A 12136-nucleotide genomic window follows, 5' to 3' on the forward strand; every position below is an offset into this window, starting at 1 on the left:
ACACAAAGCAGAAGTGGGGAATACAATGAAAACATATTCTAGATTTCTGTAGCCTACCACAGCAAATGTAATTTTTTTGTTGATTACCAGCAAATATAAAAGTCGGGGTAATGTAGCAATTAATATTTATTACAAAACCAAGGTTATAATACATTTGGTAAGTTGCACATTTAGATTGCCCAATGGCAAAGACAAAAAAAGACATGTGCCATAGTATTTACACGCATGTTAACTATCAATAGAAACAGGAAGCATAAAACTTCTCTCTGTGGCTCTTTCTCCTTTTCCCGGTTATTGTCGACTGATATCACAAATGGTTAGTTTCTATAGTAAAATCACACTTTTCCCACAAAAGTTAAGCCATTTGACTTTTCAGCTTGACTGAATTATAAAGAAGACTAAATTAATACATTTCTTCCATCAGCATTGGACATTAAGCGGCAAATGCCTTGTTGCACTCTTAAGATTCAAAAGATAAATGATCTTGTTAGTCTTGTTTTCTTATCTGAGGTATTGTTTGTGACCAGAAGAGTCCTCACACAAGTTGCAGTCAATGTATTAATTTAGCAATACAATTCTACAAACATGATTTAATTTCTCATTAAAACATTTTAAATTATTATTATCAGTGAGATGATGTGAGTAATTTAATTTCAAGATTTAGAACAAATGGTTGTAAACTCAGCTTTAACTGTACCCGCCACCCCACCATATAGCATCCCTTAAACTATCTGTCTTCAAGTGGCCACTTGGTGGGAATATTGTTCACATATTATACAGCAGATTCTTGCCCTTTTCTGAGACCCCATCAGAATGTCTCAAGTCAGACGTCACAGCCAAGAGAGGCTGTGATGTCTGTATCTATGGGATATCCATGTCTCCATTTGAGGATTTTGAGAGGCGTTTCTCTCCCTCACAAGCAGCATTGTTTTTGACATTCTCCTTGCTCTCCTCATCTCGCTCCTCAGATCGCTGTCTGATCCGGAGTCCAGGGTCTCTCTGTGTGGGGAGCTGGAAGGTGGCGGCGTAAGAGCTTCCAAGAGATGGTCTTTTTTCTGTAAACATTGAACAAGACCATTGAAAAAGAATGTTAAGTTACTGTGTGAGTAGAAAATGAAAGTATACATTATAAGACTTGCAGATACCATCAGATATTAAGTCTATATGGACAATGTATTTGAGGAGTTGCTGAAATAGGCTAGAAGGCACAGAAGACAAAAACAAAAAAATATAAATACTTTTTTTCACTCTTTTAAATAGACGTGTTGTGAGCTTGTAGATCAGTTATCGGTTATTTTTGAAAGTGTATGAATAGCGCTTAAGTGGTTAAAGCATTGACAACACTGCAATATTTTACCACAGGAAAAAAGAGACCATCGTTCCACATGATGCACAGTTCCAGTAAGTGCCAAGTAAACCACAAGTGCCAAAAGTACAAGTGTTATATTCACTGACCTATTTAACCCCAGTGATAAGAAAGGCGTTTTGCGCAAAAGTAAAAATGTACTTACTGTACACAACATGAGGAAATGTGGCTCATTTTGAGATAAAGCAAATACAACACTACTGTGTCTACTAAAATGCTCGTGATTTAAGATTACATATAGCACAATACAGTAACTCATTTAATGTATATATTGTGGTGGTGTTGTTGTTGTTGTTGTTGTTGTTTTTTAATCTATCACACAACTCTTAAATATGAAATGGTACCATAAAATGGAACCAGAAAAACAGATGAATGTAAGCCTTTTATTTTATTTGCAAATGTGTCACATACCCCCTGGTCCAATCGGACGCATTAGTCTGTTCATCTGAACATTCCAGTGTTTGACATTGGTACTGGCTTGGAAAAGCTTCCTCTGGGCAGCCTGTCAAACAAAAATAGAGACTCAGTAAGGCCTATGAACCCAACAAGTAATGCATAGTGTGCAAAATCATCATCTCAGCAAAATTCTGAAACCACATTGGATTTTCAGACAGAGTTTGCAAAGTATGTTGCCATGTTTATCTCTGTGTGCAGAATGATAAACACAATCTTGACTGCCACTCTAGTCACTAATAACACCTGGATTACAATATAAATACAAAAACTCAGAACATTCACCGTGACCATACATTATACAAGCTTACAGTACCATAGTATGCCATGCCTGTGTTGTTACTGTCCAGTTACACACATATATAATTCCAGAAGCATCATGTGGGAAGTATTTTAATATTCCTTTTTAGGTATTTTTGCTTTTGAAGATGCTTCTCAGCCAGCAACACTTCTCAAAAGCTTTTTTTGTGACTGTTCATACTTTGCTATGAAACAAGCAAGATTTTCTTTTTATGTTGTTTTGTTTCTTATAGCTTAATTCTTGTCTCCGCCAGGACAAAGGCATGGTCGAGACTATGTTTTGCACCCTGTTTGTCCGTCCGTCCGTCCGTGTGTCCATGTGTCCATGTGTCCATGTGTCCGTCTGTGAACAGCTAATCTCCGGCACCGTTGGCCCAATTGCAGCGAAACTGTGCATGCACACTCCCTGGATGCAACAGCAGAACCTCTGCCCGAATCTTTCAGATTGGCCTGTTATAACCCCACTAGGAGGCCTATTCTTGCAAAACCCATTTTTTTATTTTACACCTACAGATTTTGTCCAAACATCACGTAAATCAGTACACAGTATCTCTATAGTCATTAAACCAAACATGTCTTTGAGATTTTTCTGATTGGCTAAGATTGGCTTCCAAAGTTTGCAGGAGTGGTCCGTTTTGAACAAAATGCCTCAAATCATGAACACTTCAATATTTTTCATATTCCATCCTGATTTGTGAATTTCAAACATTGCTGGCCCACAATAATCTGACCTGCGGAGACATGTGCTCCGAGGAGCACTTTTTCTGCAATGCATCACAACGATCTTCCTTGTCGGGGGGCATACTTTCAGCAAGCGACATGGTTGTGCAACAAAGTATAAATTAGACTTTACCACCACGTCCTGGTCAACTCTGTGTCGGTTGGCACGGACTTCCTCCAACTGCATTTGGGCCTCAGCCAGAGACCGAGACTTGTTCTCCATCTCCTGCTTCAGCTCTTGTTTCTCCCTCTGGGTCTTCACGATGTACTCCTCCTGCTCCTCCCGGAGCTCCATGAGGGCCTTCATCTTCTCTTCCTCCTCAGCCAGCAACCTGGATGCAACAAGGCATATATATGTCTGTTTCATGATTAATGTCCACACAGAGAAAAATCTAACTCTGAGCGTAAAAATGGGCCTGTAAGGGATTACAAGTTAAATTTACATTTGACTGTGTAGTTGTTTAAGATGATCAAAGGAATACAAATGTTTCTGTGAGTGATGCTTAAATACTTGCAGATTGTGCAATGTGCATGAACATTTCATCTCAAGCTAAGACAGAGTGTAGACAAAAAGATCTGATTACAGCACTTGACAACTTCCTCTGTTGGCAGGTCTACAGTACTTCCTGAGGAACATAATGCAATATGACCCGCTTTCACCAGCAGATTATTGGCTTCACAGATGCTTTAGTAATTTCTGCCTTATACATGTGAAAACACCTGCCAAAATACTGTAATACGGAACAGGGTGGGCATAGCTTAGTGGAGAGGCCGTCTAGTATCAGAAGGTCACCGGTTTGCCTACCAGTCCCAGGATATGTGTCCAAATGTCCCTGAGAAAGACACTTAACCGTTAACTGCTCCCCCTCATCAAAACCATCTGAGCAGCCATCATCTGGATGAAGACGAATGCTGAATTTCCCTTGCGCGACTAATAAGATAATAATAATTTAAAAACATGCTTTGCTGAAATCTACAGTAGTCATTCAAACATGCTTTTATCTTCATCTTGTTTTGCGAGAGAAGTCACATGGTTGTTATGTGTGGTTAGAAGTTACAACATACAGTTAACACCATACCCAGCCTGAGTGTAACGGAAGGCCTCTTCATCCCGCCTGGCTTTGATCTCCTGCTGTAGAGCCTCCTCTAGACGCTTCTGCATCTCCTCCAGTTCCTGGATCCTCTTCCTCTGCTTTTCTGCTTCCTCCTCTTTCAGTACCATCTCTGCCTGCATGCTGGCCCGTGCCTGGAGACATGTAGAAGGAAATTAAAATGAACATCTGTTAGACCACCTCAGTTCTACAGCAGGCATGCGTTTCCCCCTCTCCTAATAAGGCAAGGCAAGCCAAGTTTATTTGTATAGCATATTTCATACACAAAGCCAATAAATAATAAGACATTTAATGTTATAGTAGTGTTCCGCTGAACAATTTGTATGCACTCTGATTGTATTGGAGACCCAATACAATGATGGAATTTCCCCTCTGTTCCACTGACCTTTTAACCTCTCCCCACCCCCAGCCCTTCCTATCTTGTTATTGTTGTCACTATTGCTACAATGTTGAGGAACTGAAGCCAAATAATGTTACTCTTGTTGTACTTGTATATACTGTATGAGATGTAACAAATAAGAATCTGCCATCAAGGATGCCTCAAATGGATATCCCCCACCCCCTTTCTACCTGTTCAAATTTCCTGTGCATTTCCTTGACACCCCCACAAACCCAGTGGGAGGTTAAAGTCTGCATATCTCAAAGAGGCACATGCACATCCATAGTATTTTGTTGTGCTGGGTACCAAAAACTAAATAAAATAAAAGAGAAAATACCCACATATAGCTTTTGTGTGATTTGTTTTTATTTCTTTGATTAATTAATTAATTAATTCAGAGCACACCAATTTGAGTGAGTCTTTGTCGGGTGGTTAGACCCTCCTGTTACGTTACGTTACCCTCCTCACCTGCTCAGCCTCACGAAGCTGGACCTCCAGGGCCTGCTGGAGCTCCTCGTGCTGCTGACGCCTCCTCTGCTCGTCTTGCTCCAGGAGAACCTGAGCCTGCCGCTGCGCCTCCTTGAGGAGCTCCAGCTCTGCCAGCTTACGCTCCCGCTCCTCTTGCAAGGCTCGTAGCCTCTGCAACTCCTCCTCCTTGGCCTGATGCCTCTTTTCTCGTTGCTCGCGCTGCTCCCGCCGCTTCAGCTTCAGGTCTTTGTGAAGGGAGGTCTTGTTTTCCACGTGCAACCTGATGGCTGTTTGAATGGCTGGGCGCACAGGAGAGGGAAAAGTCATGATAGACTGTAATGCCTTAATCTATGCTCCATTGAATGACGGAAATAGACGAAAATAGCAGATACACAAGGTCGACGCATGGCGAGCTTGTGGATCTGCAATATTTTAGCAATAAATACAACTATATACCAAAATGTATGAATTATTGTTAAATTGACCATATCAGTACTTTGTGCACACTCATTTCCCAATATTTTAACCACATTCAATCTGAATTTTGGGCATGTCATATGCATAAATAAATAAATATCTATATATATATTTGTATTAACTCTTTTTTTTGGGGCAAAAATAGCACATCTACAAGCTCACAACACTTCACATGTGATGCGTTGTGAGTTTGTAGATTGGCTATTGGCTATGAATACAGGTGTGGTTTTTTACCCATAAAACCACTGCTGTGAGCACTTATATCTTTAAATGAGAGAATATGACAGGTCTGTGAAATGTAAATAATCAACATGAATATGAACATGAAGGACTAAGCGACCCTTCTGACCTGTAGTCCATTCCTGTCTCTGTTTGGTGTCTGAGGCACTCATCTCATAGCTCTTAGAGAAGGTTTTCAGGCAGAACATGCACCTCTTCCCATCTCTGTCTGACACGATCTACACACACACACACACACACACACACACACACACACACACACACACACACACACACACACACACACACACACACACACACACACACACACACACACACACACACACACACACACACACACACACACACACACACACACACACACACACACACACACACTTTTATTATACTAGAAAAAAATACTAGACTTTTCAGAGATTCTATATCTTGTATGTTTTTGTAATCTAAAAATTATCTTAAAGGCATTTCATTTAGAACAATGGTTCTAGGGGTTCTTGGTGGGGTTCCCAATGAGTCCCCAACAAAATAAGGAACAGGTGACTTAACACTTCACAATGTGAGGCATTGTGAGCTTGTTGATCTTCTATTTATTCTATTGGAAATAATGAAACAAATACAGTATGTATCAATTTGGGGGTCCTTGACATGAAAATATTTGAGAACCACTGAATAAGAAACATGGCCCTGATGAGTTTACATGACTAAGCTCATTGTGAATGTGAACCATAGTACTGTTGGCTCCATGTGTTGTCGTAAGACATGCTTTTCTGACATTTGTTTGAAATAGAGAACATATTTTTGCTTAAAAACTGCTCACTGCTCTTGCTCAGCAGCAGGGGCTGCTTGCTCAGGGACCGAATGGTCTGTCAATTTCTATATAAATTGAAACAGAACAAGTTCTAATACAGCAAGGGCTTTAGAGTCATTTGCACATTGTTTGTCTTGTGAAGTGACGTTGTCCTGTTATTGTCCTATATCTTGGAAATTGTTATGGTCCTATGTTACAAATGGAACTTTAACCAGTTCCTACTGTAGGACATACTGGCAACAAAGTGATTCTGAGTTCTGGCAATAGGCTACTTGGAGTAGGCAAGTATTTTTAACCAGTATCATTTCCCCCAAATATCCTCTATTTTGATGTGAAATTGCGTCTCTGGGCTGCTTACCTCCACACAGCAGTTGCCATCTAGAGCTATGTTGCCCTGGCAGTCTTTGCGGTCCTCGCAAGTGTAGTAGGCTAAATTACTAGGTCGTAGGGTAAACCAGCGCTCCTTCCAGTTTCTTCTCAACTGACCCTTTTTCCACAAATAGCCCTGGATGCATCCCAACCCAACATAATACTGGTCACTGACAAAGAAAATGTATAGAGATCCAAACAGGAAACACTGATTAGGCTGCCATTGCCAGACTGATCACAAATGTTGAAACGGTTGAAATAAAGAGAGATAAGGTTGAAAAGGTTTGGCTGCCCCTCGTTCGTTACCTGAATAGCAACACTTGAAGGACAGGATACCATTAGTGTGGTTGACTGTCTATCATCAACCATCACAAGTGTCATTTTTGTTTTCCATGACAACATTTCACATCCCAGGTGATCAGTCTGGCAATGCCAGGCCAAACGCTGATGGCAGGTAGGTTTCTTACCTCTTTGAGGACATCGCCAACTATTTCCCTATACGCTTCTTCAATAGCCATACTGATTATGCTTTTATCCGTTCCTCTGGTTATCCTCCCTGAGTTCATCATCTCCAGAAAAGCCCAAACGGTGAAGCTGTTCTGTTTCAATGCATCTTGGGAAAGGAATTCTTCTAATTCACCATAGTTGAGCTCAGTGCTCATAGCCATGCATATCTTCTTCAGTAGGTACTCCACCTTAAAACACAGGGAACATACAGGGAAACCAACAAAGCTTTGAGCTCATGCATGCAGATAAGGTGAAAATGCACAACACAGTTTGCATTTGATTTGATCACTTGGTAGACAATTCAACTTCAGTAACCATAGCCTATACTTGAGTTGACCAATGTCCTCCAGCGATCTAAACTAGGTCCTCTAGTATTTCCCTCTACACCAAATCTCTTCGCCGAAAATACCTGATGTACAAGCTCACAATGCATTGTATTCTGAGGCGTTGTGAGCATAGTCTCTGTCCAAAGGCCGGAGACTATGTTTTCGCTCCTGTCCGTCCGTGTGTGTGTGTGTGTGTGTGTGTGTGTGTGTGTGTGTGTGTGTGTGTGTGTGTGTGTGTGTGTGTGTGTGTGTGTGTGTGTGTGTGTGTGTGTGTGTGTGTGTGTGTGTGTGTGTGTGTGTGTGTGTGTGCGTGTGCGTGCGTGTGTGTGTGTGTGTGTGTGAGTGAAATGAAAACCATAGGGAGGTGTTCATTCTCTAGGGAGGTGTTCATTCTCGAGGTCGGCTGTACTTTTGATTACAGCTAAGAGGAAGCCTTCCTAACCAAAGTGCTAAAATATCATCAGCTAGAGCAGACTATCTCTCAGCTAGCCTACAGATGTAAACTTTTGTTTTTTATCTTTGGTACATTACATTACATTACAGTCATTTAGCAGACGCTTTTATCCAAAGCGACTTACAATAAGCGACTTACAATTGGTAGTCTAGGACACGTGCACAAGTTGGTTGTGAGGAGCCTTCAAATGGCCGGCCTCTCCAAAAGGAGGGCTAAACAATTAGCAAGGTACTGCTCAATATCAGCTATTATAGGAAGCTGCTCAATTTGGAGGAGGCGTTGTTTCCTTTATCCATGATTGTTGTCCACTGTGTTCGACAAGTATGCCATCTTTTGTTTTGTATGTAACAATACTCTGCCTTACATGCACTTTGTAACTGGCTGTTTTCCCTTTATCTGACTGCACTGGCAGTGTTTATGTCCTTTGTACATCTTGTACTTCTGTTTATGTGGATATAAATAAATATTTCAAATGTTTGTGTGTGTGTGTGTGTGTGTGTGTGTGTGTGTGTGTGTGTGTGTGTGTGTGTGTGTGTGTGCGTGCGTGCGTGCGTGCGTGCGTGCGTGCGTGCGTGAGCCGCTCATCTCCGGCACTGTTGGACAGACACTCCCAGTAGGCCAAGGAAGAACCTCCACCCCAATCTTTCAAATCGGCCTCAGGGTGGCGCTATAACAGGGTCCTTTTTTACCTAAAACTCTTGACAATTTTTTACTGTAGGACCTATGGTTCATACAGTAAAGAATGAACTTCCCTGGATTCCTTGGATCATGTAACAACTCCCCAGGCATATGAGTCAAATCCTTCAGATTCCATTCCAATTTGCTATAATAGCCTTCCAGATTTAGCGGGGCCTGGGTAGGCAACCCGGCCTGGCGGAGACCTGTGCACATTTCTAGATGGTTTTGTTTTGGTATTTTTATGTTTTTCAGAATTTCCGCAGTACAGTATACAAGCTACTCCACCCTTTAAAGGTTAGGCACATCATTGGCACCTCTGGCTGTAGCGGTTATGAAAGTCATACTACAGGAAACAAAAAAAACTGCAAGACGGCAACAAGCCCACACTGCTGCTGCAAGAACAGGGTGTTCAGTGAAGAGAAGAAACTGTGGTTTAGAAATGTGGACATTATATGCTTCAGGGCAGGCTACAGATTCCTGATTATTTCACAGTTTAATCACAAATGTCCTTGTCCTGAATAACTTGGTGAACCAACCTCATCAGGAACCATCACTAAAGGGTATTTGTCCTCAGAGAGGAAGTTGAAGAGACACCAAAGACGAAAAGCATCCTTTTCTGGCAGCAGAGTATCGCTGCTCCTGTCAGGTTTGTAGTTTTTCTTTGCCGTAAGAGTCCAACAGAGCTCATCAACATCTTCCTTCTTAAAACAGCCTTCTTCAACCTTGGGACATAACATGTATAACACTATGTCAGGTACAGAGAGAAGATCCCTCAATTCATAATTTGTTTCACATACAAATTTGGACCCAATATGACAAAATATTCATCTATTTGACTTGTTCTCTGTACATGAGGTATGACAATTCTGAGATTTGGGTCATGAAACACTGGTTGAAAAATAGTTTTGATGCATATACAACATGAATAGATGTGTTTGTTTGTAGCACCTTGTCCAGGATATATTTATTGAGGTAAGGCATATAGCCCTGGCTGGACACTGGTCCATCGTCATCATCCCTGAAGTGCTCCTCTAAAGCAACTGGGTCATGTGGAATAGACAGGACTGTGCACAGGTTATGAGAAAGCACCTGGAATACAATAAAGTGAGCAAACAAAGGTTATCACAAGGAAACCCTGAAAATTGAGAAATACACTTGACATAATTCTTTGGGAACTGATACATCTGTCTGACTGATGTCATGTTTCTTAATAATAGGCAGATAATAGATGTATCATTTCTTGTTAGTAAAAGAAGATAAAACTACTGGGGTGAAATAGTCACAATAAAGATTTCGTTCATTGATATACTGGCACTGACAATAAATTTGTCCTGATCGCAATTATTTGTGATTATCGCAATTATTTTTGCATAATCGCCATAATGGTCAGAATCGTTTCTGTGTTGAAAAATATTTATACATTTTCAAAAGATAGCAGAAAAAGCTAATCTACAAGTAATTGATTATTGGTACTGGTCATTGTCATGCCACTTCTTTGTATATTCAAATTATTTGTCATATCTTCCCTGTGCAATTTTTGTTTACAAAGCCTGAAAGCCAAACAGAAATGTAATTTTTACGTATTTACATGTTCCATTTCATGATCGTGACAGCCCTACTTTCACGTGAAAGAATCATGTCAAGACATGCAAACAAGCCAGGATATAGCTAGAGAGCCAATTATACAGTATATACTTGCCCAAAAGAATCTGTCACCATATTTTACAGAAACAGTGAATTAATAAAAGAAAAAAGAAATAGAGGTAATATTAAACATCTAAAAGACTCAGTAAAACAAATGGTCATTGTTGACTCACTGCACTATAAAGCCTGCTACTGTATACTACGTTAGCATGGCAGACTGATGACGTGGATTCACTCACACGTTCCTCCATGGTATCCTCCATGATACCGTGGAGGAACGTGTGAGTGACTCCACATCATCAGTCTGGCAATGCCAGGCTAATACGACGTAGCTCCAAGACTTTTATGTATTGCTTTATTATAAAGCCTATTCTGTTTGCACTGCGACCAATTTCTGAAATTGAAAGCCATAATTACATAGTGACATACGTAGCTGATTTTGTCAGACAAACATCCTCGGTGTTTTGAAATACCACATCCTGTCTCCCTCAAAGCATTTGCATCAAACCTGCCTGCCATTAATCAGTAATGTAAGCAGGGTTTTTTGTATACTTAATTTGTATACTATTAAGCTCTATATACTTTCTTGTACAACAAATAGAGAACATAGCTATTTTAGCTATTTCTTTTAATTTGAAATGTGAAAATATCCCTAAAATTGGTACGACAGGGTTAATGTGGTTAACATACATTTTCACTTTGATTGTGATATTTTCAAATATACATCAAACAGTCAGTGTACATTTTCCCAAAAGCAAATGCATGACACCCCCTCCCCCAGAAAATCGAACCCTGAGTGTATAAGAACACTGACACTGGATCAGCCAGTACACAACAGCCTGCCTTCACCTACAGGAATAAGCCTGGTCATAAGGGTCTGTTGTGAGCCAGCAGCACATGGCTGGATCCTGTGGGTGGCTGGCATGGAGTCTGGTCCAATGAAATGACATAATGATGAAATCAACACAGTGGCTTCATTGAGAGGCACTGGTGAGGACCATACAGAGATAACAATTAACAAGATGCTTCAACTTGGTGTGGGCAGTTTTTTTGTTTTGTTTTTTACAATGTTCTTTTGATATTTGTGACGTCATGTATCGAGCATACGCTATTCAATGGCCAGTTCTCTGGTCAGGTCCAGTGCCAGAGTACCAATTGCACTGCACATTGTTACATCATGGGCCCAGTCAAGGCACAACTTAGAGATGAGGGCTGCCATTCATATACAGGCTGAGAACAAACTGCTACTCTCCCGCTCATAGTTCTCAAGACAGAGATGCATATTGTGTGCCTTTCAGTATTGAGAGCCTAGGAAATACACTATCAGCAAATTCTTTGTGAAAGAACATTGGTTACAAAAGATTTCTTCACACAGGAAATGTCAGTTAAATATGCAAGTTCTTGCCTGGCACCCCACCTATTCTTAAAGAACCAAAATGATTATAAAAAGGACTAATGTAATAACTTTTTCCATTATAATAACTAATCTTCTTTTACATATTTGCTTCAATTTGCCTCACTCGTCCTAGGCTTGAGGACCGCATGATGCTCGTGAGAACGGAAATGAGGATTTCTGGTTGAAGAAAAGACATCTTAAAGTCATTGGTCCTAAAAGCATAGTCAAATCTCATCCAGTTAGAATATTCTTCCACTCACCTTGAGCTGAGACTTGGATACCTTGCCACTCTTCTCTAGATCCAAGGCCGTGAAACCATACCAAATTGACTTGAGTAATTCTGCACGCAGGTCCATGTCTGCTGCAATTTTACTTTCTGTTTTTTTCTTCCTTTCACAGCTCTTTCTCCTTTCTCTCTTGATACGTGGCCCTGGTGTGA

The 12136-nt window shown here is 40.7% G+C and overlaps 1 protein-coding gene across 1 annotated transcript; it reads right to left on the reverse strand.

Annotated features, from left to right (window-relative positions):
* Nucleotides 1–120: 120 nt before the first annotated feature.
* On the reverse strand, nucleotides 121–12101 carry LOC311053025 (differentially expressed in FDCP 6 homolog). Its single transcript, XM_084068389.1, has 11 exons — nucleotides 11958–12101; nucleotides 9606–9746; nucleotides 9194–9379; nucleotides 7160–7387; nucleotides 6682–6828; nucleotides 5625–5733; nucleotides 4799–5097; nucleotides 3919–4085; nucleotides 2973–3171; nucleotides 1778–1868; nucleotides 121–1055 (listed from the first exon to the last, which is right to left on the reverse strand). Exons 1-11 carry the CDS (start codon nucleotides 12051–12053, stop codon nucleotides 862–864), a joined length of 1857 nt encoding a protein of 618 aa, XP_083924515.1. The 5' UTR covers nucleotides 12054–12101; the 3' UTR covers nucleotides 121–861.
* Between the last annotated feature and the right edge of the window lie 35 nt (nucleotides 12102–12136).

Source organism: Gymnoscopelus microlampas (genome assembly GCF_963454915.1).
Source record: "Gymnoscopelus microlampas genome assembly, chromosome: 10".
Lineage (NCBI taxonomy): Eukaryota > Metazoa > Chordata > Actinopteri > Myctophiformes > Myctophidae > Gymnoscopelus > Gymnoscopelus microlampas.